General features: G+C 41.0%; 1 protein-coding gene across 4 annotated transcripts in view; it reads right to left on the reverse strand.

The window, feature by feature from the left end:
* PCDH7 (protocadherin 7) overlaps window positions 1–25100 on the reverse strand; it is a 400142-nt gene that overhangs the window by 209287 nt on the left and 165755 nt on the right. Inside the window, exon 2 of one of the 4 annotated variants that reach the window (XM_050947388.1) lies at window positions 3555–3663. The exons of 1 other annotated variant lie outside the window; for it this stretch is intronic. In XM_050947388.1, coding sequence (XP_050803345.1) covers window positions 3555–3663 — 109 coding nt within the window. Of the gene's footprint in view, window positions 1–3446; window positions 3664–25100 lie in introns of all 4 variants that reach the window. 2 more of the 4 variants (XM_050947387.1, XM_050947386.1) reach the window with 2 other exon arrangements.

Consider the following 25100-nt stretch of genomic DNA (forward strand, 5'->3'; position numbering starts at 1 on the left):
TTACGGTTGCTCAGGGGGCATGGATTTTTCACACCTCTGACAGATGTATTTAAACCAATCTAATTTTCTAATGTAGACGAGGCCTAACAGAGGTGAGAAGAGAAAGTTATTCCACAATTTTCTATTATGTGGTTTCTTGTACATACCTATGAAGTATCTGGTACTTACTGGTTACTGTCAGAAATAGAATATTGTGCTTGATAGACCAGGAATCTTATCCAGTATGACAATGACTATATTTACAATATAAAAATCAAGATGTAAAGAAAAATAATATGTCCTCTTGAGAAAAACAGTGTGCAATTTCTGTTAAAATAATGCCTTTTAAATGACCACATTAGAGAAACAATTGATGTGTGTTGGACAAAATTACACAAATGAGCAGGGTTTCCTTGTAAGGAAAGCTGCAAGGGCAGGGGGAAAGACTCAGAAGTATTTCTGGTTCTCCAGATCTTACAAACTAGCAGATCTTTTCATACTGCATCTTCATAGCCTGTCTGCTAACATTTCTTCCACCCTACCCCGCTCACCACAGCTAATAATGCAAACTAAACCTCAATCTACATCTGACATTCATATAGGCTGGTAATACACTGTACAGTTTATTATAAAGAAAACCAACCTACTTGCGCTATTGTTTCAATTCTGTTTTATGCTAACCCAAAAAAGTAGAAAGAGACATCTAACCAACAAATTTGGGAAGTTGCATTTCATTACCGGTGTTTACTCTAGCTGCAGTAGATTCAGCCTTCTTTCACTTGCTGAAACATGAAAGGCACCTTGTTTTCATTAGTGTTCCTATCTTGCACAGAGAATGCATCAAAGGAATCAGAAGGTTTTACATTACTGTGCTGAAAATTATCTCCTCAAACTTTAAAATGAAAGTAAATCCAAAGTAATTAGTTATAACTGCATTGTTTCGCACCGGTTGAAATTAAATGGTAAATATTTGAAGTAATAACAATTAAAAACTAAGATAGCTTTCAAAGTGCTGTTTCCATGGAAAATCCAAATGAAAATCCAATACAAATCCTGATTAAAACCTAACCAACCAAAACACTGCAGATTACTGAGATTCCAATTAAATATGACAAATGAATACCTGACAGGTTTCAATTCCAATTCTATTTATGTCAGAATGTTCCATTAATATTGAAGATTAAATTACAAGAATTTGAGCAATACAATTGTTCTATATAGTTAGACAAGTCATCTTAAAATTTGGATCAGAGAAAGCACTCACTCAAATGTCAAATGCTACATTTATAGAGGACCAAAAGTGCATTGCATCTTGTTCTGTCATCACCTATTGATTAATGCTAACAAAAATTACTGGAGGCAGATGACATGCCACTGTCTAAATCCTGTTTTAAAAAGTGACAGCAGAATTCAAAAGTCAGTAGAGTATAATTTTCATCACAATGTCACCCACTTTCACAGGGTTCAGTTCAAGATTTTGTGAAGATGACAAAAAATCTCCCTTACTGTCTGTAATCCTTGCATTATACCATTTGAGACTTCTATTATGCTACTCTTGTTTTGGAGGTGCTTATGGCATAATAAGTACATTTAGTAGTTTGATCTGGTTGTGCTTCTACTTATTCTGAAATCTGTCTAATTTCAAAGGGTAAGTATGTAATCCTAACAAAGAAAAGTTACTTTGTCCTCCTTTTAATTTCATTTTAAAGTTCAACAATTAATATAGTATAATGGTAATTGCCCCACAATTTCCAAAATTTAAGCAAACTAGAGTCCACTCTATGTTGGAATTTCTGAGAATTAATTTGGATAAGACCACTTTTATTATCTACTGACAAGCACATCGAAAGTTAGGATAAATCATAGTCCTACAGTTCATCCAAGATTCCGTGTTTATATATTGCTTTATACATATTGTGCCTCAGACAGTTTCAGAAGAACTATGAACTTATTCAATTTAATCTCAAGAATACTTGCTTTCATTGCACTGTATCTACCTGGATATAGCCAGTGCTTTAGCCTCATTTTCCTAAGCACTAATTTTCACCCTTAAATTAACAAAAATAAAAATAAATAACAATTTAGGAAGCAGGCTCCCCACAACTTTCATTTTTTTCTATCTCCTAAAAATAAATTTTAATACATACACATATATAAATGGGAAAATGATAACTGAATTTAGGATCATTATTATTTCCACGGGGTGGGGGCATTATTCTGTATGACTTGAAATAGTCATGCATTGTTGAAATGCAAACCTCCAGCAAATGCAGACTGCTGCAGTGCTTCTTCCTCATGTACATTAGATCTGTCAATTTCCTGACCACAGAGTATGATCTATTTTTATTGGGTCAATATGTCTATTTTAGGAATAAAACAAGAACAATTTTAACTGCTGATCTAAGCCTTTGAAATAAGCTAAAGTCATGCACAAAGCCAAACAAAATCTATACTGGGTTTGAGGATCTGATGAGACTCCATCCTCCTCACAAACACAACTATACAAACTTGATGAGCATACTCCTCATTTCACACGTCAGCACTATGTACTCTTTGACATGCGGTAATCTTTGACATGAAGTTATCTACTATATAGTTTAAGAGCATCACCCAAAGCTCACTGAAGTCAATGCACATTGACATCAAAGAGCTTTAGATAAGGGTCAATAAGTGTGGAACAGCAAATTATTTAAGATCTATTATAGAAAAGTATTTTAAAGTCCACTATTTTCTAATTGTAGATACAAAAGAAAATTGCAAACTATTAAGTATTTAATTACCATAATTTTGCAATTGCTGAAGAATTACTCATAGTGCAAATCAGGATGCATTCCCCACCTCATCCCCATACGTATAAAAAATCCTTAATTTAAATTATATGTTCTAAAAGTATTTTCCACAATATACCATGGAGGAAAAAATCAAACCGTGGTTTCCTTTTCTAAATAATTCAACATGGAGTAGAAACCTCAATATTGTTTTGAAAACACGTTGCATAATGTTGGGGGAAAGGGAAGACTCTAGAAGGAGATTTTTAATTCCTATTTTCTTTATGCTGATGTGGCACAAATTCAATTTCAGGAAAATGTCATAAGCAATGATTGTATGACAAAAAAATGGAAGTAGAAAAGAGAACACATGTCCCTTATCAATTCCTTTTGTTAAAAAAAAAATTGTGTATGCAATTTAATTTCCTTGAAGCCAGCCCCTGCACTGATATTTTTTTTAATTATTTAACTGTTTCAACAATGTAGTTTTAAAATAATGTAAAAAAAGCTGCTGATTTTATTTGTATGGTTATGTTTCATTATTTTGTATAGCTGCATTTTAACAAATTTTACCATTTAAAATAAAATAGTTATAATTTAAGCTATTTCATTTTATTATTTTGGACTGACCTTTTCACAAGTCTACTTATTATGGCTCACTAGTGTGATTATGTGTGTGAATGTTGTGTTTGCCCCTACCATTTTCCATATGCTCTGCCTCACCAACACTGCCATCCGGCGTAGTCCTTTCGTAGTTGTCCTCTGGGAGTGGAAGGGCACCCAGTCTTGGCCCTGATGAACTCTTACTGCTTGGTGTTTCTGACTCCTCCAGACCGCTGTCATAGCAACTCTGCAATGACCCTTGATGTGGGTCCTGAGGCTGACTCACAACAGAAAACGTCACTCTACGAAATGGCTGCAAGAGAAAAGATTCTGAATGTCACTGAAAAGTCTGGTCTTTGAACAAGTGATTCTCAAAACATGACTTAAAATATACGACTATCTTAATGTTGACTAATTGAACATAAAACTTTGACGTTTTGCCTAATTTAAAATAAACAATTTGTAGTCTTTGACATTGCATTAGGAATGTCATGGATTTTTCAGTTTGCAACACTATCAAGTACCTTCACTCAGTCTGGCAATAAATTTGTTTAAAAAAACCTATATCGGGTAAGAGAGAAACTATACAAGATTTACAAGATAAATGCTCAAATTTGAATTATGTCGTGGCTGCTGGTAACACTAACACACACATAGACCTTTTTAAAATCAATGTCTGTGGTTTTGGAAGCCCATCCACGTAAGAAAGATAACAGGAAATAGAAATGTTCAGTCTCTCTCAGCTCTTTTGCCATAAAATTTAATGCCTGAAGATTGGGTATGCTGCCAGCTGACTTTGTAAAGCCTTTAAAGTACCACTGGCACAGCTGAAACCAGATGCTTCCACTGGGACCATTCAAATGTTGATTATTATGGATTTGTGTTCATTCAAAATGTCAGATATTACAGAAGAAATAATTGTCACTATAAAAGTTTACATACTGAACTCTGACAGTCAAGAGTATTCCAAGAAGTGGGTGAGTTCTACTCTCAACATTTAGAAGACACTTAAATATAGACTGGGAATTAAAAAAAAAAAAAAAAAAAAAGCTAGGTGTCTACCTCCCATTGAAACATGCTACACATTGCAGTTCATTTTAATTAAAGTTAATAGACAATGGATTTTTGAAATATTCTACCAGTAATAACAAAATATAATAATACATTTGATTTACTACTAATAAACTGTATATTTAAGTTGCAACAAAACCTATAACACTAGAAAACTAAACTATATTTTCATCTCTAATCTGTTTGCACGACACTTGTTTCAGTAATATACACTAATAAACAAGTGTCGTGCAAACAGATTAGAAGTTACAATATAGTCTAGTTTTCTAGTGTTACAGGTTTTGTTCAGGGGCGGCTCCAGGCACCAGCACTCCAAGCGCATGCCTGGGGCGGCAAGCCACGGGGGGCGGCCTGCTGGTTGCTGTGAAGGCGGCAGGCAGGTGTCTTTCAGCGGTGCGCCTGCAGGAAGTCCACTGGTCCCATGGCTTCGGTGACAATTTGGCAGCATGGACGCTGATGGCGCAGCACTGGCGGACCTCCCGCAGGCGCGCCGCCGAAACCACCTTACCAGCGGACCTCCTGCAGAAATGTCGCTGAAAGCCACCTGCCTGCCGCCCTCACAGCGACTGGTAGGCTGCCCCCCATGGCTTGCCGCCCCAGGCACGCGCTTGGAGCGGCAAAAAACATAGAGCCGCCCCTGGTTTTGTTGCAATCTAAAATGTATATATAATTTCACCATGCTGTCATTTTAACAATCATATTGACATTATCACTTTGGATTTTCAAAGCACTGTGCAAACATGAATACTAACAAAAGCTACAATCCTCCACATGGGTTTAAAGATGGGTCCCTTTGTTTGAGTGAGGTATGCTTGGAAGGTGTAAAGCAATATTTAAGTGTTAATGCTCAATGGGTTGGTAACTAGGTAGCATTATGGATATAAACTAATAAACAAAAACTCCTGGAACAAGTAAATCAGCACAGGTTATAAACTTGATTGTTGCTGTAAACATAAGGAAAAAATTGAAGTTAATAGATATGTGGTATTGTCATGCTAAATCTTCATACTTTAAAGTTTGCTTATGTTTGTTGCTACAGAGTGCCGGTATTTCAGTTTTACTCATGACTCTACAGTACGTTCACTATGAGGAGAAGAGAGGTAAGTGTAAACAGTGCAAAACGGGGCAAATAAACCACAAAAGATGTGGAGAGCCAATGCTAGTAAAGTGGTAAAAGGGGACAGACAACAATAGAGAGGGTTAGAGGTTCTCTGCAGGGACCCTGGCCCCATGTGATCTAAGCTTCTTTTCCCCTAAGGAACCTCAGCAAGATGGACTGTGATGGTTATATCCCTTGCCACACCACAAGACCAGAAGCCACTCCTCCATAAATGGAACATTCTGCAGCAAATCAGCTTGTTAAACCTCACAGGAATTTTAGAGCCCTTCCCAGGTGTTTTAAAACAGTAGGGTAGAATAAGACCCTTAATATTCTGAACTGTGAGATGTCTGGATCATTTGTATTCCACGTCATATGTTAGATTACATATTGTGTTATTTGCTATTGAAAGTTTACACACATACACATATGTTCACATATGCCTTGTATTTAAGTATTGGGAAAGTCCTTTGTCCTTATAGTTTTAGAGCTCAGTAACTAGCTATCATGTTATCTTTAGTACTGGAGAGAGCCACTTCTACTCACTGCATTTTGTCACTCCATTGGACTTTAAAGAATTTTAAATGGATGCCACAGACATGTCTTCTTGATAATCTGCCATTTTTCTCTACCATGACTTTTTTCAGATAATTTAAGAATGCTCTCAAACACAAGTGTGCACTATATGGAAAGTTAAGAATAAGTAAGTCTAGTAAAGAGCACTATTCTCATTACACTGACAGAACTCACAGGCTATTTCCACTATTCTGACATGGCTGCTATAGTTATTTCTTCACTTTGTGGTTGCTCTGTGACAGGAAAAGCAACTTAGTTATAAGATGATACCACTGCAGTTATTTTTAAATAACTCAACTCCTCTCATTTCTAGTTTTGAAGCAGGGCTGACACACTGAACTGAAAAGTAGGAAGTCACTCAATGTTTACATATTCTGTAACATGATACTTCTTAACTTTTCTCCTTCTCCCTTGAGCTGGTATTTATATTTTCATTTATAATGACAACATTACACTTACACAGGTGACTTATTATGTTTAGAGAGGATGGCAGGAGCAACTGAACAATGCAGGGAAGAGCATCTGAACCAGTGCTGCACAGCACATTTCTTTCGTATTGTGACTTTCATTCTGCCTTAGAAGGAGTGCAGCAAAATAGCAGCGTCTGAGAGTAGAATATGTATAACCTCCACACGGTAAGTAAATGTAACCTGGGATGAGTGCCACCCCCACAGAGAGACATTGAATGAGCTTCCGCCGGGATGGGTGGGGAGAAAAGGCATTCTAAATTCCAATCCTGGTGAAGAGTGGTGATATGTGACACAATACTAAAGGTACAGAATAGCTGTGAGCAATTTGGTGTGATCAATGACTCGAGTGCTCTGCAGTCTGAGTCACAGATCACTGAATTGACCTCACATTGGCTAAATCCACCAGTTCATACAGAAAACTTACCAGAGGAAGATTGAAGAGAAATGTATTTTCCCTACATAACTCCCCAAATGGAGAAAAAGGTTGCAATCCTGTTCCAGCTGAAATAAATGAAAAAACTCTGCTCAGTGGAAGCAGGATAGCATCCATATTACATGAACACAGAAAAAGGAAGACATTCTGTTATCTTGCCTGCTGTGTGACTGAGGCCTGCTCTACACTACGCGTTTAAAACAATTTTAGCAGCGTTAAACCAATTTAACGCCGCACCCGTCCACACTACAAGGCCCTTAATATCGATATAAAGGGCTCTTTACATCGGTTTCTGTACTCCTCCCCGACGAGAGGAGTAGCGCTAAAATCGATATTACCATATCGGATTAGGGTTAGTGTGGCTGCATATCGACGGTATTGGCCTCTGGGCGGTATCCCACAGTGCACAGTGCTCTGGACAGCAATCTGAACTCGGATGCGCTGGCCATGTATACAGGAAAAGCCCCGCGAACTTTTGAATTTCATTTCCTGTTTGGCCAGCGTGGAGCTGTGATCAGCACAGGTGACCATGCAGAGCTCATCAGCACAGGTAGCAATGCAGTCTCCTGAGAATCGAAAAAGAGCTCCAGCATGGACCGCACAGGAGGTACTGGATCTGATCCCTATATGGGGAGAGGATTCAGTGCTAACAGAACTCCGTTCCAAAAGACGAAATGAAAAAATATTTGAAAAAATTTCCAAGGCTATGATGGAAAAAGGCCACACCAGGGATTCAGTGCAGTGCAGAGTGAAAGTTAAGGAGCTCAGACAAGCCTACCAGAAAACCAAAGCAGCAAACGGAAGGTCTGGGTCAGGGCCGAAAACATGTCGCTTCTACGCTGAGCTGCATGCAATTTTAGGGGGCTGAGCCACCACTACCCCACCCCTGTCTGTGGATTCCGAGGTGGGGGTTGTAATCTCAACCATGGCTGAGGATTCTGCGGAGGGGGAAGATGAGGAGAAGGAGAAGGAAGAGGAGGACGACCTTGCAGCGAGCACACAGCACTCCGTTAGCCCCAACAACCAGGAGCTTTTTGTGACCCAGACGGAATTACTCCCCCAGACCTCGCAAGCCACTAGCCCAGACAGCGAAGCCATGGAAGCGACCTCTGGTGAGTGTGCCTTTGTAAATATAAAACATGGTTTAAAAGCAAGTGTTTTTTAATGATTGATTTGCCATGAGGGCTTGGGATGCATTCGCAGCCAGTAAAGTTACTGGAAAAGTTTGTTAACATGTCTGGGGATTGAGCGGAAATCCTCCAGGGACATCTCCATGAAGCGCTCCTGGAGGTACTCCAAAAGCCTTTGCAGAAAGTTTCTGGGCAAGGCAGCTTTGTTCCGTCCACCATGGTAGGACACTTTACCACGCCATGAATGTAGCAAGTAATTGGGTATCATTGCATGACAAAGACTAGCTGCGTATGGTCCCGGCGATTGCTGGCATTCAAGAAACATCCATTCTTTATCTCGCTCTGTTATCCTCAGCAGAGTGATATCATTCATGGTAACCTGGTTGAAATTCAGAAATTTAATTAAGGAGACAGAGATGGCCATTTTCCTACTGGGCTGTTGCTTAAAAAAAAATCCTTCCTTGCACGTAGCCAAGTGGCAGGAGGGGAGGAAGGATAGCACTGAGCTTTTTTGCGTTTGGCTAGCAGGAATCTTCCCAGCTACCAGCCACTCGGTGGGGGGCGGAAAGGAGGGTGATTAGCAGTGATCTTCCGTGATACCAGCCATGTGGTGGGGGGAGGGATAAAGCAATTATCCTAGAGAATTGGATGAGGGGGTTGGCTTCTGCTGCTGCATGTTAACAGGAAAGAAGTATCAGAGGGCACTATGTATATGAAGGCTGGAGAAGCCGAAAGACAATGGCTTACCATGGCCGCATGCAAGCTGAATTCTGATGCCCGGACCTGCGTCTGTGAGATCTGTAACACCAGAGCCGCAGGCACTCAATATTAAGATGCAAAATGCGACCTTGTAGTGAAATCACACGTGCTATGTAAGGTGAATAGTGTTGTTCACTGTGAAAGAGTATAACCATTGTTCTGTAAAATGTATCTTTTTAAATACTTCCCTCCCTTTTTTCCCTCCCTCATGCAGCTGCACATTTTTCAAGCCTCCCTACTCCATCCCGAAGGCTCTCTCAGATTAGGCGGAGGAAAAAGAAGATGCGAGACGAAATGTTCTCGGAAATCATGGAAGTAACCCACAATGAAAGAGCTCATCTGAATGAGTGGAAGGACGTGGTAGCAAAGTACAGGAAAGATGCCAGTGAACGTGAGAACAGGAGGGACCAACGTGAGGATAGGAGGGGCGAACGTGAGGATAGGAGAGACGCTCGAGATGAGAGGTGACGGCAGGAAGATCAGAGGTGTAGGCAGGGAGATCAGCGGTGGCGGGATGCAACGCTGGAGCTGCTGCATGATCAAGATATCCTCCGACGTCTGGTGGATCTTCAGGAAGAGCAGCGGGGTCACAGAGTGCCGCTGCAGCCCCTATGTAACCACCCTCACCACTCACCATGTTCCATATCTTCCTCACCCAGATGTGTAAGAATGCGTGGGGGAAGGCTTCGTGCAGCCACCCACTCCACCCCCATGGACAGTCCAACCAAAAGGCTGTCATTACACTGAAATGTGTTTAATGGCCTTTTCCTTCCCTCCTATCCTCCTCCCAAACCACACCCGGGATACCTTGTCAGTTCTCTGCCTCTTTTTATAATTACTTTTTATAATGAATACATGATTTTTAAATGATAGAGACTTTATTTCCTTAAGCAAGCTGTAATCGAAGGGGGAGGGTGGGTTGCTTACAGGGAAGGAGTCAATAAAGGGGGAGGGTTCATGAAGGGGAAACAAACACAGCAGTCACACCGTACCCTGGCCCGTGATGAAACTCGTTTTCAAAGCTTCTCTGATGCGCACCGCTTCCTGGTGTGCTCTTCTAATCGCCCTGGTGTCTGGCTGTACGTAATCAGTGGCCAGGTGATTTGCCTCAGCCTCCCACCCCACCATAAAGGTCTCCCCCTTACTCTCACAGAGATTGTGGAGCACACAGCAAGCAGCAATAACAAAGGGGACATTGGTTTGGATGAGGTCTGAGCGAGTCAGTAATGTGCGCACCAGCGTGCCTTTAAACGGCCAAATGCCCATTCTACCACCATCCTGCACTTGCTCAGCCCGTAGTTGAACAGCTCCTGACCACTGTCCAGGCTGTCTGTGGATGGCTTCATGAGCCATGGCACCAAGGGGTAGGCTGGGTCACCCAGGATAACTACAGGCATTTCAACATCCCCAACTGTTATTTTCTGGTCTGGGAAGTAATTCCCTTGCTGCAGCAGCTTAAACAGAGCAGTACTTCTGAAGACGCGAGTGTCACGAACCCGTCCTGGCCATCCCACGTGGATCTTGGTGAAACGTCCCTTGTGATCCACCAGTGCTTGCAGCACCATTGAAAAGTACCCCTTGCGGTTTATGTACTGGGTGCCCTGGTGCTCCGGTGCCAAGATAGGGATATGGGTTCCATCTATCGCTCCCCCACAGTTAGGGAATCCCATTGCAGCAAAGCCATCCACTATGACCTGCACGTTTCCCAGTCACAACCTTTTGTAGCAGCAGCTTAATGATTGCTTTGGCTACTTGCATCACAGCAGCCCCCACAGTAGATTTTCCCACTCCAAATTGATTCCTGACTGACCAGTAGCTGTCTGGCGTTGCAAGCTTCCAGAGGGCTATTGCCACTCGCTTCTCCACTGTGAGGGCTGCTCTCATCTTGGTATTATGGTGTTTCAGGGCAGAGGAAAGCAAGTCACAAAGTTCCATGAATGCCCTTACGCATGCGAAAGTTTTGCAGCCACTAGGAATCGTCCCACACCTGCAAAACTATGCGGTCCCACCAGTCTGTGCTTATTTTCCGGGCCCAAAATCGGCGTTCAATGGCTAGAACCTGCCCCATTACCAGCAGGATCTCCAAAGCGCAGGGGCCCGCGGTTTGAGATAATTCTGTTTCCATGTCCTCATCACTCTCGTCGCCGCGCTGCCGTAGCCGTCGCCTCTTCCTCGCCTGGTTTTGCAGGTCCCGGTTCTGCATAGACTGCACGAGAATGCGCGACGTGTTTACAACATCCACTATTGCGGTATTGATCTCAGCAGGGTCCATGCTTGCTGTGCTATGGTGTTTGCACAGTTCACCCAGGAAAAAAGGCGTGAAATGGTTGTCTGCTGCTTTCACGAAGGGAGGGGTGAGGCTGTATTGAGAACCACCCGCGACAATGATTTTTGCCTCATCAGGCACTGGGCTCTCAACCCAGAATTTCAAGGGGCAGGGGAGACTGCGGGAACTATGGGATAGCTACGGGATAGCTACCCACAGTGCAACGCTCCAGAAATCGACGTTAGCCTTGGACCATGGACGCACACCATCGAATTAATGTGCTTAGTGTGGCCGCGCGCACTCGACTTTATACAATCTATTTTATAAAACCGGTTTATGTAAATTCGGAATAATCCCATAGTGTAGACGTACCCTGAGGTGCAGTGTGTCTGTCCTAGCCAACGCTCCCCTTAACCTCATGTTCATGTGGCAGAATATGCTATAAAAGTGAATGCCTGAAACTATTGTAAATAGTATTCTAAAAAAATACCCCAACATTTAAGAGAAGAAGGGAAGAAGCTTTGTTTTTAATCAGAACAGCATGTGTACATAAGACATATACACGCAGCTGTTTTTTGGCAAGAGGAATACATTCTGCTTCCCAGTTGAGATAATATATATATATGCACGTCTGATGGTTACATTCTCCCTTGAAAAATGTGTATTGTAACATGCTACAGTGAAAGCATCCTATAATGTGAGATACCAGACAAGCAGGGATAACTCATATTCACTCCCACAGTAAACAGTGAAACATATAAAAGACAACACACTAACAAGTACAGACAAGACACAAATATACAGGTACAGAAAACTGCAAAGGGTAGGGAGAACTCCAGAGGATGTAAACTGGTGCAACTCCATTCATTTTAATTGCCATGGAGTTTTGCCGATTTGCACCAGCTGATAAACTGGCCCTTTATTTTGTGCATGATGGTTAGCGTACAGAGGTGTGAGGCTAGGTCTTACCATTCTGTTAAAGGCTTTGTCTGGAGTAGGGTTCAAGGAGTGATGGTTGCATGTATTAGCTAAATTCTCCCTGACTGCACAACTGTTTTACGAATGTCTTAGATGTCTTCTCAGCTCATTACTTAGATTAGAAGGTCTTTGAGGCAGGGATCATTTTTTGCTCTGTGTTTGTATAGTACCTATTACAATGGGGTCTTGGTCCAAGTCTGAGGCTCTTAGGTGTTACTGCAATACAAATAAATAATAATAAATTCTGGCACTATGCAGAAAAGTGTGCCTACATTGTGACCCAACTACATACCCCTACCCACAAAAAAAAATCTGGATTCAGACTTAGATGCTGTTCTGCAAAATGGATATAATCTATCAAGCCAGGAGTTATCTGCAAGAGAGACTGGGTGATCCGATCACAGCCCATAACAAATAAGGGTACACCTGCACTGCAGGTAAGGTGACCAGACAGCAAGTGTTAAAAATCAAGACAGAGGTGGGGTGTAATAGGAGCCTACATAAGAAAAAGGCCCAAAAATTGGGACTGTCCCTATAAAATCAGGACATCTGGTCACACTAACTGCAGCTGGGAGCATGCTTCCCAGCATGAGTAAACAGACACATGCTAGCTTTGCTGTAGCTAGCACACTGAACATGGCAGTGTAGCCAGGGGAAGCACAGGCAGCAGCTCAGTCTAATGCATTAGTACAACTTTGCCCAGATGCCCATGGTACATACTCAAGCAGTTAGCCTGAGCTTCTGCCCATGTTATCCTACCTACACTGATATTTTTAGCATGCTACCTAGAGTGCATCTGTCTACTCATGCTAGGAATTACGCTCTCTGCTGCAGTGTAGAAATACACTAAAGGTCTGATCCTTCCTACAAGGTGCTAACTACCATTACAAGTTAGTTGAAGTTGGTGGTGTTCTGAACCTCACAGAGATGCTCAACACTTTTCAGGATCTGGCCCTAAAATGCAAAGACCATGTCCCTCATCCCAGGTTCCACCATGGAACTACTCAGCCACAGCTCAGACCATCAATAATTGTAGGGTATGAATAAGGTTATGGTAAATCAAGAATGTAGTGCAAGAGGTGTGCTTTGTGATTTTTGCCTGCTTCCCCCAAAATCCTTGCCACACACACTTTTTCTGTTTACCACTAGGCAGAAGAAGTCACTGAAATACCAGTTTGAGGCAACTTCTTTGCAATTCCCCCACTGGGCATTCAATCCCTAATGTTTTCATTGCCACCCACTCCTAGAGATTCTGCTTTAAAACATGAAAGCCTACTCAGAGGTATGACGAATCAGTGTATCCTCCCTTTCCAGCTAGCACCACCTCTTTGGGGTCAGGTTGTGTCAATTAAATCCCACCCATGCTGATTTTGCCCTATCACAAGATCCAGAATAATCCGATTATTACTTTAAAAAAATGAAAATTCCTTTTTTTTTCATTTAAATTATTGCTTATAGGTTTTGGGGTCCTGTAGAGTGATGCCTTTAATGAGATGTGAGGCATTCTCCAACTAGAAGATGTGAATAGATGTCAGGGATTTGAGAACCCCTTGCCCTTCTCATATTGTTAAATTTCCCAGGTAGGTCTTGAAAGACAGAGAGGAGATCCAAGGGGAGATGAGAAAGAGGAATGTGGTATGGAAAAGGTTGAAAGCCCTGAGCATGGTTATTATTATTTATTCTCTACATTTAAAAATGTGATGGAACTTCTGTGAATTATTAAAAATTAACATTTTAAAACATATTCAGCTTTTAATGTTGCCATTTTTCTCTAGTGCTAGTCTGAGTAGGAATTATCTGACACAAAATTAACACACATAATATTCAGTTCAGTACAGCCCATTTAGCCCATTCCACTGACTTTAAATGAATGCGATAAAATTCTAGCAAAATCCTTTCTCCAAGAATGATGTGCAAGTTAATTGGTACTTTGCAGCATTTACTCCAAGTTTAGAGACAATGCAGACATTAGAATTCTGAACTCTATATTGCATGACTTCTAAGAATCTTCACAGTCAAATGTATTAAAAATGTTCAATGTATCTTGCCTCATGGAGTAAGATCATGGCCTGTACTGCCCTGATAAAAAGAAACAGACATTGATAGCAATATGTTTGCTATCTGAACAATTAAGGAATATTGATATTGATTAATTCAATACATATTAAAAACAGACAATTCTGGACATATATAGTTGTTCACCATGGCCCTTATAATAATCAAGAACAAGATGCCAAGCACCATATAACTGGGATAGTATAATCTGTATACTACTGGATCAGGACACTACTAATCCTAAAAAAACCTGAAGTATTACATCTTTACTTATTTTGCAAAAACCTGACTGACTTTAACTGGGGGCATTTGAAATTAAGGCTGGAGATATAGTTCACCTTCATGCACAACACAAAACTGTAGAGTGTCCATCATTTTTTTAAAAGAGTACTGCCAATGAAGAGGAATGTATGTTGACTTACATATATTATGACCCTTTCAGTAAATATATTTGATTAATGATATTACTGACATGAAAATTCACTTTATACATTCCTTAACCTCTGATCAACAATATCAATTTGTCAGCTCTCAGATGTCAACATATTATGAAAGACCAGTTACTATCCTACAATAGTAACTGCAGTCCTTTGAGATGTAGTCAGTGTGGCACCCATTGTAGGTACATATGTGCCTCGTGCATGCAATATCAGATATTTTGTAATAGTACTGTCTGTCAGGACTGCACTTGCACCCTATTCTCCTCATGCTTTTCTGCAAGGGCATAAAGGGCAGAGTGGCCCCAAGCCTCCCTCAGTTCCCTCATAATTTGAAGCCCCTGGGAGCTGAGGGCTCTGGAAAGTAGGGTTGAAGGGCATGTCATGAGGTCCACACTGACTACAACACCTCAAAGAATCACAGTTGCTGTTGGGTAAATAAGTGTTCTTTCTTCTTCGAGTATGTGTCAATGTGGACTCCACTTAAGTGACTGGCAAGCAGTAGCCCCCCAGGATGTTGGGAATGAGGAGTTCCAGCTGCATCAGTCAAACAGTGATTGTACTACTACTCTCCTGAACTTGGCATCTGATCAGGCAGGTAAGTCCAAGACATAGCATTTGACAAAGGTCAATGAGTCACTCTATGGCCAATGTACAGATTTCTTATACAGGCACATTTCTGAAGCCTTTAAGACCTTTAAGATTATTGGCTAAGTCAGTAAAAAGACATGGTGACAGTCTGAAAGATTTGGTCCTTCCTCTCTCTATATATATATAGCATTATCCTGGAAAAGCTGAGTGTGTGAAGCATCGTTTCTATTGGCACTGAATGTGACTGTTGAAACTATTAATGATCCTGGGTTTGGGTGGGAATAAAAGTGTTCAAAGTTTTATGAAGGCACCTGATACTGCTTCTCTACCCTTTAAGATGTAGGCTGGATGGCAGCTGGGGTTTGCCAGAGCCCCTTGGCTATTTCCAGTATGCCTTCATTGATCAGAATTACAATTCTGGCCAGACTGGTGCTGTTGGGATGTCAAAGAGTTTGAGTGATTTCCCTTGTATGACCATTGTTTGGATATCCAGGGTCTCTGCTATGTCAGTTAGGAGATCCTGGAATGCTCTGAAGTTATCAAATGCTGGTGCCAAGGCTGGTGTCACCATCTCATCAGATGACAATGATAATTCCTTTGCGGAGAATGAAGGTGCTGTTGTTCCACCCAGTTTTTGGGCACTGACCATTTGCTCAGGAATTTGTGGTCTGGGTACTGATACCACTGTAGAGCCCAATCTCCTCTTCTTCCTCAATGTAAAGGAGAAGGATCTGCAGGACATTTGAAATGACAGTTCCTAGTAGAGCCACTCTGGGCAGGGTGTCAGGATATGCAATTACTAGCTTGGTTGCAACTGGTCAGCCCAATGCTATTCCTGCATCTTTCATACTGACACCATACAAGAGAGATCTCTAGGATCATGCTCAGATGGTAACAGTAAGGCACCTCTGTTTGGAGTAGACCAGTGACAGTGGAGTAGGACGAGTGAAGAGGTGTAGTATTCTCTAAATGACACTGCCAAGGAAGGATGTCTTTATGTGATTCCAAGCGTAATGTTGCATTGGTACAGATGAAGTCCCCAGAGAGGATCTCCATGGTTCTGTGAGAGCATACTTTGGTCTTGTAATCGGCACCATGGTCAGTGCAGGTGCCTTCATTGTTATCAATGCTGGTTGTGTCTATTTGCCTAGCACTACTCTCTTAGCAAAGGACTTAGACTCCCTATCCCTGGCGAAGTGATATTTTTTTCTCTCTATGGGGTGGTGCCTCTCTATGCTAGGGGCCATGTTTGACTTCCTCTCACATCAAACTTCCTTTTAGCTTCAAGCTTCTGTTGAGGCACCAGTGCCAGCTCCAACTGTGGCATCCACATTGACACATCCTTCAAGAACAGTATTTATGCATCAGCTGCAGTGGAGCAGATAAGGATATTTATGACAAATAAAGCTCATAACTTCATTTCACATCCATTAATTTAAGCAGGAGTCCTTGCTTAGATCTAGATCTACCTAAACTTTGAAGTTTTAAAACAAAACCATTTGTAAATTAAAATGACTGAGGGGAAAAAAAACAGTGGACATATTGTTGAAATATCACATAAAGAAGTCAGTTTTAACCCTGTAAAAACTAAAACTTTGTCCTAGATAAATTTTTGATCACTAATTTTTATTACAATACCTACCAAGGGGGTTTATACTTGGAAAAAAATAAATATATCCTTAACTATGGAGTTGCTCCTGATACATTTATAATGAGATTACACAGGCAAATTGACACAAGAGGTCTCCAAATGCTTGGCAAACATGGCAACATATCATTAAGGGCTTTTATGTTTTGGCTGTACCATTTCTAATGCCCAGTGATTCTAGCATTGTGAATCAAAATGATAAAGCTGCTCCAGACCCAACCAAACCCACTGGTTGCTGCTCAGCATTTTTTCCATATCCCCAAAAATTCTTACTGCTACTGCAACTCAGTAAATGGAATGCAGTTGTGTCTGCTAATGGTCTTCCTCACCCGCGGCTCACACACCGGTGTCCCCCACATGCTCTGCTAACAGGTCATGGATATTGATAACTCTGCCATCGACTATGTCTGCCCACAAGGGGAACCCCTGCAACACTTCTTCAAATTTGCACACAAGGTATATAATGAATTCTTTCCTGTTACTCCTTAGTCTCATGAACCATGCTTCTTCTCTCTCTCCCACTCCATCACTGACTGAGATAAATTATTCCCTATATGACCAAGAAAATTAAATCACATTAATACTTTTACCTTCTGAGGGATGGCCAACCCTAATTTCAGTTACCAGCACTTTGGATGCATATACAGGCAGATTAGGCAGAAAGATAAAGCAAAAGTTATAGCTGCATCATACTTAAGCTTGACACATGCTTTCCATTATAAGACAAAATTGTCCTCTAAAATCCCCAGTATATTTTTTTCTCCCCAGTTTTCCTTCTATTGTAAGATTCCCTTGCACAAAGATGTCTGTCAACGAGTTTTTCAATCTGGATTGGTGACTGTTTTTGAAAACTCCCTTTTCCATTTTAATTCTGTGTTGTGAGTAAGATGAAGAATTGTTTCTGTGCCTCGGGTTTCTCACTAGTTAGGTCTCTAGAACACTCTTTGGATACACAGATGGGTCTCAATCTGGAGTGTGCAGAGTGCACTTTCTTTAAATTTTAATGGAGTAAACCCAGTATTCTCCTTTTTAAACACTATTGTATTTTTTGAAAGTATGGACTAATTGGTACCTCCTTATTATTTGTAGCAGAGAAAAATATTGTGTTTCCTGGTATCTCTACATTATTTATGGACTGTGCCCTTTCAGCCACTTTCCTAGTCTCTGCACAGCAATTATTACTAACTGTTTTTACTCCAATGTGATTCAAGATCCTGTTCAGCTATGCCTGTACTGTAATGGAAGGGTGGATGAATGAGTCCCTTCTATACTTAATTGAGATCCAGGTATATAATGTGGCTGGCAAGCTATTGGAAGCCTGATTATTGGAAGCCTGTCTGGTTTCTGAAGGAACTTCGTCAAATAAATTCACTTCTCAGCTTTACCCTGTGGACCAATCTGGTGGTTGGACAATCCCAAGATTGGGAAGAGGGGCACTAAAGAGGTTTAAGGTATCTTTGCTCACACTCCTCAAGATTCCCCAAGCACAATTGGGATGCAGACCGGGATGTAGCCCATTTTGCCAAGGTGTATCAGACTACACAAGAGCTCTGATTATTCCCTAACTTACATCAGTTCTGTACCAGCATTACTCCTTATTTACACAAATACCTTTGGGCCCAAGGTATGAGGCAGTCAAGAATCAGGCCCATGAAGTCTGCAGCATCAGAACTGCACTCAGGCAGCAGCACTGGTTGACATCACAGCAACTCTTACTTTCCTTGCTTTTCCATAAGACCTAACAAGGAGGGGTAGGAATTCGGACAATGATATTGACACTGAAATTTAGTATTACTTAAATTCAGTGATAGTAACACTGAAATTTAGTATCATTTAAATTTAGTAACAACAGCAGCCATTACCATCACCATACTAAAATAATTATTGCTCACTTTCCTTGGTGTTTTACTTATCTTCATTACTTCCACTGCTGTTGGTGTTTATCCAGCCACAGATATTTGAAAATGATGCTCTAAAGCTAGATGAAGATATTATGAGAAAATCACCACTCATCTCAGAGAGTCAATCAATGTCAAATGCTAGTGAGATAAATATAATGACATTGATATGTGTATGAGACAGATCTGCAGAGTGGAAGAACAGTAACATCAACTAATCACGCAAATTCAAGGTGTTTCTTTAAGCACTGGATTTTTGACAAAACATGCCATTATACTTTTCTTTGTATTCTATCTTAATTATTAGCAGCTTGTTAAAAGACTAACAAACAAAATATTAATGAACAATTACTATTCTGCGTGAATGCATTCAATCCACACAACTCTTTGTTTCCCCTTACAGTCACACATTTCTATCATTCTAAATTCCTATTGTTGTGTTTAATGCACAACTGGCAAATTAAACAGGCATTATTTTTTTCAGTGAGAAGCCTGTAACACCTTAGAGAAGTACTTCAACAGAAAAAAAGAGAAGAGAAATACTTTCACAAGAATAAAGTCCTAGATTATTAGCTACAATCATTAACAAATGAAGATTGCATACAATGGTTGAATAAAATGGTAATAAGACCCTATAAAGACACTATATCAGAAAGAGACTCAAATTTGGTCTATATAGCCCTGCAGTGCAGACTCTGGTGGCTGGACTGCTCCTAAGTGAATAAGCACAATAAAAGCAAAGCTAGTACATTTGTTCATTGATGTTGACAATGACGATTCCATTTTAATTATTAATGCTCATACTTCATAATGTACTAGTAAACAGACTGTAGTATATTTTGTAAAAAAAAAAAGAAGAAGAAGAAGAAGAAGTCTTAATAATCCAGCAACTCGCTACAGTCCCTGCTATTAAATCTGTGCCCGCATGGTGTAGCCATGGTCGGTATTTTATGAGAATTACAACAGTTAAGTATTAGTGGAGAAGAGGTTAGTGAGTTTTCACTTTGCTGAAATATCACCACAAGGGAATCCAAACCATCCACTCTGCAGCCATCCTAGCCAGCATGGTCCCTACTCATGTTGTCTAACCACAAAGTCCTCCTTCTCTCCTGATTCCTCCTCCTTTTGCCCCATACAAGTTCCTAAGAATCACCTTTCTCTTTTTCGTTAATTGACATGTTTTTCCCTCAACCTGGACGATCTGAAGCCCCTTTCTCTCTCCTTCTCTCTTTTCTTAGGTCTTACAACTTTCTTTTCCCTCAGTCCTGCAACCAATTACAGATGAGTAGGGGGCTTACTGCTGCCATTTGGCATCACTATCACCTAACCACTAAATATGCTCTCTGCTCATGGCACCCCCTCAATTTTCCCAGCTTTGTAGTGAGATGCAGAGATTGAGTTGATGCCAGGAGAAGAACTGGGAAACAGAGAGTATGCTGAGTGAGCAAAGAGAGGACTCTCAGCTGCCAGACATGCCTAGATGCAGCCAGGAGGGTGGTCTCCATGAACAGATGAGAGACAAACACTTTTAAAGAGTTCTGACAGCTGGCTAGAAAAGCAAGAGACACATGAGGGAAGTGGGGAGCAGAAAAAGAACCACAAGATGGCTGTTAAGTAGATCTCTCTCCAGCTCAAGCAACTTTTTTGTTTTATGACAGTCCTATGACAGCAGCAGCAGCAAAGAGGCACACAAAGAAGCAGAGGGCATATATTTTTATATCAATTCTATAACATTTTTATATCATGCACCTTCATCATATTTCTCCTTTTCCTTTTCCTTTTCAGATGAAGCTGTGCTAAGGTTTTTGTGTAGGGAAGTGAAATTTCACCGAATCCAGTATTTTCTTCAGCTCCTTGTACAGAATCCACTCCCACTGCCCACACATCCTTCCAATCATTTTCACTGAATTCATCTGAACATTTTTTTTTAATTCTTTCCAATCTTTTTTAGATGAGGTGACCAAATGTAGCATCCCAGGTGACGAGGATACATTCATTTATATTAATGGCACTACAATATTTTCCATATTAGTCACTATTCCCTTTATTGTAGAGACTAAAAATTTACTGTTGGACTTTCCTCAGTTATGCCTACATCATTTTTCCTGAGTGGTTACAACTAGTTGAGAAACCATCAATGCATATGGGTAATTTAAATTGTTCTTTTCAGTGTGGATTACCTTACACTTGTATGCAACCATTGTCTTGTCTAATGGGCTATATGTGTCTAGGTCTTCTGGAGTTCCTATCTCTAACAGTGTAGCCTACATTATGTGTTCTTGGGGAAAAAATTCTACTTCATTTCCATCCTTGATCCTTTATATAATTTAATAACTATATTAAACACTGATCTTAGTACTAATCTATTTATTAGTCTTGACCTCTTTCTGTGCTGACATTTGGCCATTTAGTCCTGCTCTAACTCCTTACCAGTTTTCAATTCATAATAGGACTTTCCCCCTCACTGTGTGTTAACCAATTCTTAGTAGCCCTTTCTGATTTTTCATAACAAAAATCCTTTGAAAGTCTAGAGCCTTGTGCTTTTCCACTCCATTGTGTGAAAAGGAGAAAAATATGGACATCACTTTCAGATAGGGCTGGACACATACAGAAGATCTGCTACCTTCCCCCACGAAGGCATAGCTGCCTCCAGGGAAAAAGGGAGCTCCAAACAAACTCATGGGCATAGCCAGACAGAAACTGGATTGAGCTGAGACTGGGATGTTCCCCTAATAAAATGGTGAATTATGCAGTAAATGGGAAATGCAGCATTAAACTCTGCTCTGTGGCTTCTAACTCCCTTGTAAAAGGGGTAGTGTGCAGCTGCTGACTGAACGCAAATGGCAATACAGCAAATGATTGAGCTGGAAACGAGCTGGGAGGTTTACAGACTGCCACTCTTCATATACATTAGATTTCACCCTAGAGTTTTCTGAGATGCACACCTGTGATTGTGTAAGAAAAATATGATGAGTTTTCTGTATTCTGACCCATGGATTATTTTGGAGTAAGTTATCCCTTTCCACTCATTTTTCCATGAAGGGGGTCAATATATCTGTGAATAAATCATATGCACCAGTTCTGCCCTAGCTACTATTTTAGCTCCTCCATGCAGCTAAATTCTAGTTGCTTGTGAAAGAGTGTGCAAGCAGGTGGGAAGGGGCTGAAAGACATAAATAGCCCTTGCATCTCCTTTGTATATATGTAGCCCCATCCCAAAGAATTCTGTTTTCTGCATTCTCCAAATATAAGGTACAAGAAAGTGTCAGAAAATGACAGCAATGCTCAAAGCAGGACCAATCCCCAACTAAATCATCCCAGCCAGGGCTTCATCAATCCTGACCTTAAAAACCTCTAGGGAAGGAGATTCCATCACCTCCCTAGGTAACCCATTCTAGTGCTTTATGCTGGATATGTTCCTCTCTATTAATTTATACTATTTCATCCAATTTTCCACTCTACATCCATATTTATTTTAATTGAACTCAGTATTAAGACAGGAAAACCTACTCTGCATACTGTGAATTAACAACTTCCCACAGCATCATGTTAACAGCAACATAAATTAGTTCTTGCCAAAAAAAATAAAATCATGCATTAAAGTTTATGCATTGCCGCTGAAAAAAACAATCACCCCAAAAATAAATTCTAAGATGCATGTAACAAAGTGGCAAAGCTCTTTTGTTAAGTTGACTCACCCTGTCGCCCTGCAGAGAGATGTTGATATATTGCTCTGATTCATTTTGGCAGAAGTGGCTTAGTAACTCCACCCTGGGAATAAAGCAGGTGGGAGTGGATCTTTCGGCTGAAGGAACAAGGGTGGGATACTGGCAGGGCTGGCGCTACCATTTAGGCGACCTAGGCAATGGCCTAGGGCGCCAGAATTTTTGGGGGGCACTATTTTGCCGGGGGGGCGGCACACGGGTCCGGTGGAGCTGCCGCAGTCATTTCGGCGGATGGTGCGCTGGTCTAAAGGCTCCGGCAGACCTACTGCAGTCATACCTGCGGGAGGTCCAGCAGAGCCTTTAGACCAGCGGACTGCCCGCCGGCATCACTGCAGCAGCTCCACCTGAGCCTTTCCAGCAGTGGACCATCCGCTGACATGATTGCGGTAGGTCCACTGGCGCTGCAGGAGGCGGCGAAATGGCCCTCTGCCTAGGGCGTCAGAAACCCTGGTGCTGCTCCTGGATACTGGGCTATGCCGCTAAAAGGAGCACCCCAGGTGACCTGTTTACATTATGGAAGCCACTCCCTAGGCTGCCCTGTGTGCTGTTATGCTGTACTGTGTAGTGCAAATCCAGGCCCTGATAAGCTAGTCCCACCTTTTAGTCCTGCACCCAGCACGCCCCCTACACTGGGGCTTGTGAAGGGATCCTAAGAAGACACTTCATGACTGTTTTCCATAATGCAACCCTCCCCTGGCCAGACATGGGGTTTTAGTGTCTCTTTAGGCTGCTCTGGCTCTTTTAATCAGTGAGACATAATCTCACCCCTTATGTCTACTACAGAAAGGATCTCTGAAGGGAACCATTAAGCCTAGGGAAAGGCTTTCCAGTCGGTTGACATTTATGTTTTTATTTTTATTAATTGAATTACCAATAAGGCCAAATCCCAAGAAGGAGGTAAATCTGGACTAAATACAGTGAGTTAGATTATAGCTTTTAAGCCACAGCTGCATGTATGCAGCCACTACACAAATTTTGCCTCAGCTAAGCAAAATATCTCTTAATGCTGATCTTTGTGCAATCACTAAGATGCAGTAACTTGCATATCCCAGTGTGCCAGTCTCATTCTGCAGTGTGGAACTGGGGGCAAAGTCATGTTCCTGTCTACTTCCCCCTACTTTTTGAGTCCTGTTTTCCAAGATAGTTTGTAGGGGTGATCAATCTTTGTGCTCCCCAGACCACATGAACTGTTTTGTTAGTTTGTCATCCATGTGTAGCCTTCCTGGCTTGTGCAGAGGCTGCTCAGCCATTTAGAAGCTCAGGGTGTATAGTTTCTATTCAGAATAGGGCAGGGAACTCCACCTACTTACCTTGCTGTAATTTTCAAAGTTGCTTTATCAATTAACTTTAAAATTGTATTTACTGTTGTGTTTTGTACAAGAAAGAAAACATACAAGACTGCACTGATACAATGGCCCAGAACTGGTCAAATTCTGATCTTGAGCAAAAGTGTTTTTTTTTGTTTTTGTTTTTTGCATAGTAATGATGTGAGAGAATCTATCTATCGATCGATCGATCGATAAAATTATCTGCATGTGAAAATGGTTTAATGCTTGTATCGTGTTCTTCATTTTGTGCAGATTATATACTCTCAAAATGTATATATACAAGTGTATACTATTATATATAAATGGTTTATATTACACACTTGTAAAAGCCTAAAAATGTGAATTTTGAGAACATGAGAACAATTTTGTTCTCCTCCATTTGGCCAGCAGAATATTTTTCCTGTGTTTTCAATTATTAACTTTTATATAATGAAACAGCACTGGACATCAGTTGAAATGAACTGAACAAGTAGCAGAGTTCCCTGAAGCAAAGAATCTATAGCCTAAAGGCACAATGGATTCAATACAGTTAGTTCACTAACAAACAGGAAGTATGCTGAATAATCATTATAGCTGAAACCCACCTAGTTAGATCTATAATGATTTTAAAGAGTTTTCTGAAAGACTGGGAGGGAGCTGGCATACACTACTGGGGAGGTTGGTCTGTAAAAACTGGTCAGAAGGATATTAAAGCCACAAGGTATGTAGTGGACAAAAGACACGGTAAAGAGAAAATGGATTTGGAATTAAAATTCCTGACCATGGCTCAAGGTGAGTACTGGCAAAAGAATCGGGCCAGTGACTCCAAATTAAGTCACATGCAGTCCTGAATGCAGGGTTGTATCTCTTGTATCTTAGAAATATCATAATGAAAAGCTGCATAAACAAATAGTCCACCATTATACAGAAAATATGAACTTATTAAAAATACTGCTGAATCATCATGCTAAGTCACTCATTCTTCATCATCACCATAACCATATGTTAGTAGTTAGCACTAAAAGCTGTCACAGACAGTTGTAGAAGAGTGTTCTATGGGATATCGTGTTTCAGGTCTCAGAGACAGAGAAGCCCTGATAAGTAAGATGTGTGCCATCCTGGAGGTACACAGCAGAGTTAGGTCTGACCTAAGGGAATAGCTGGGGATTCCCTTTGAGAACAGGAATCCCCAGGTAGATTGGAACTGGCACATCTGGCTCAATGCCACTACAATTTATCACAGCCAATTCATGGGGGAAAGGTGGTGTGGATGGAGTATTTTTGTTTTTTGGTGATCCCTGACTGCC

Source organism: Gopherus flavomarginatus, chromosome 3 (assembly GCF_025201925.1).
Source record: "Gopherus flavomarginatus isolate rGopFla2 chromosome 3, rGopFla2.mat.asm, whole genome shotgun sequence".
In the NCBI taxonomy this organism is placed as follows: Eukaryota; Metazoa; Chordata; order Testudines; family Testudinidae; genus Gopherus; species Gopherus flavomarginatus.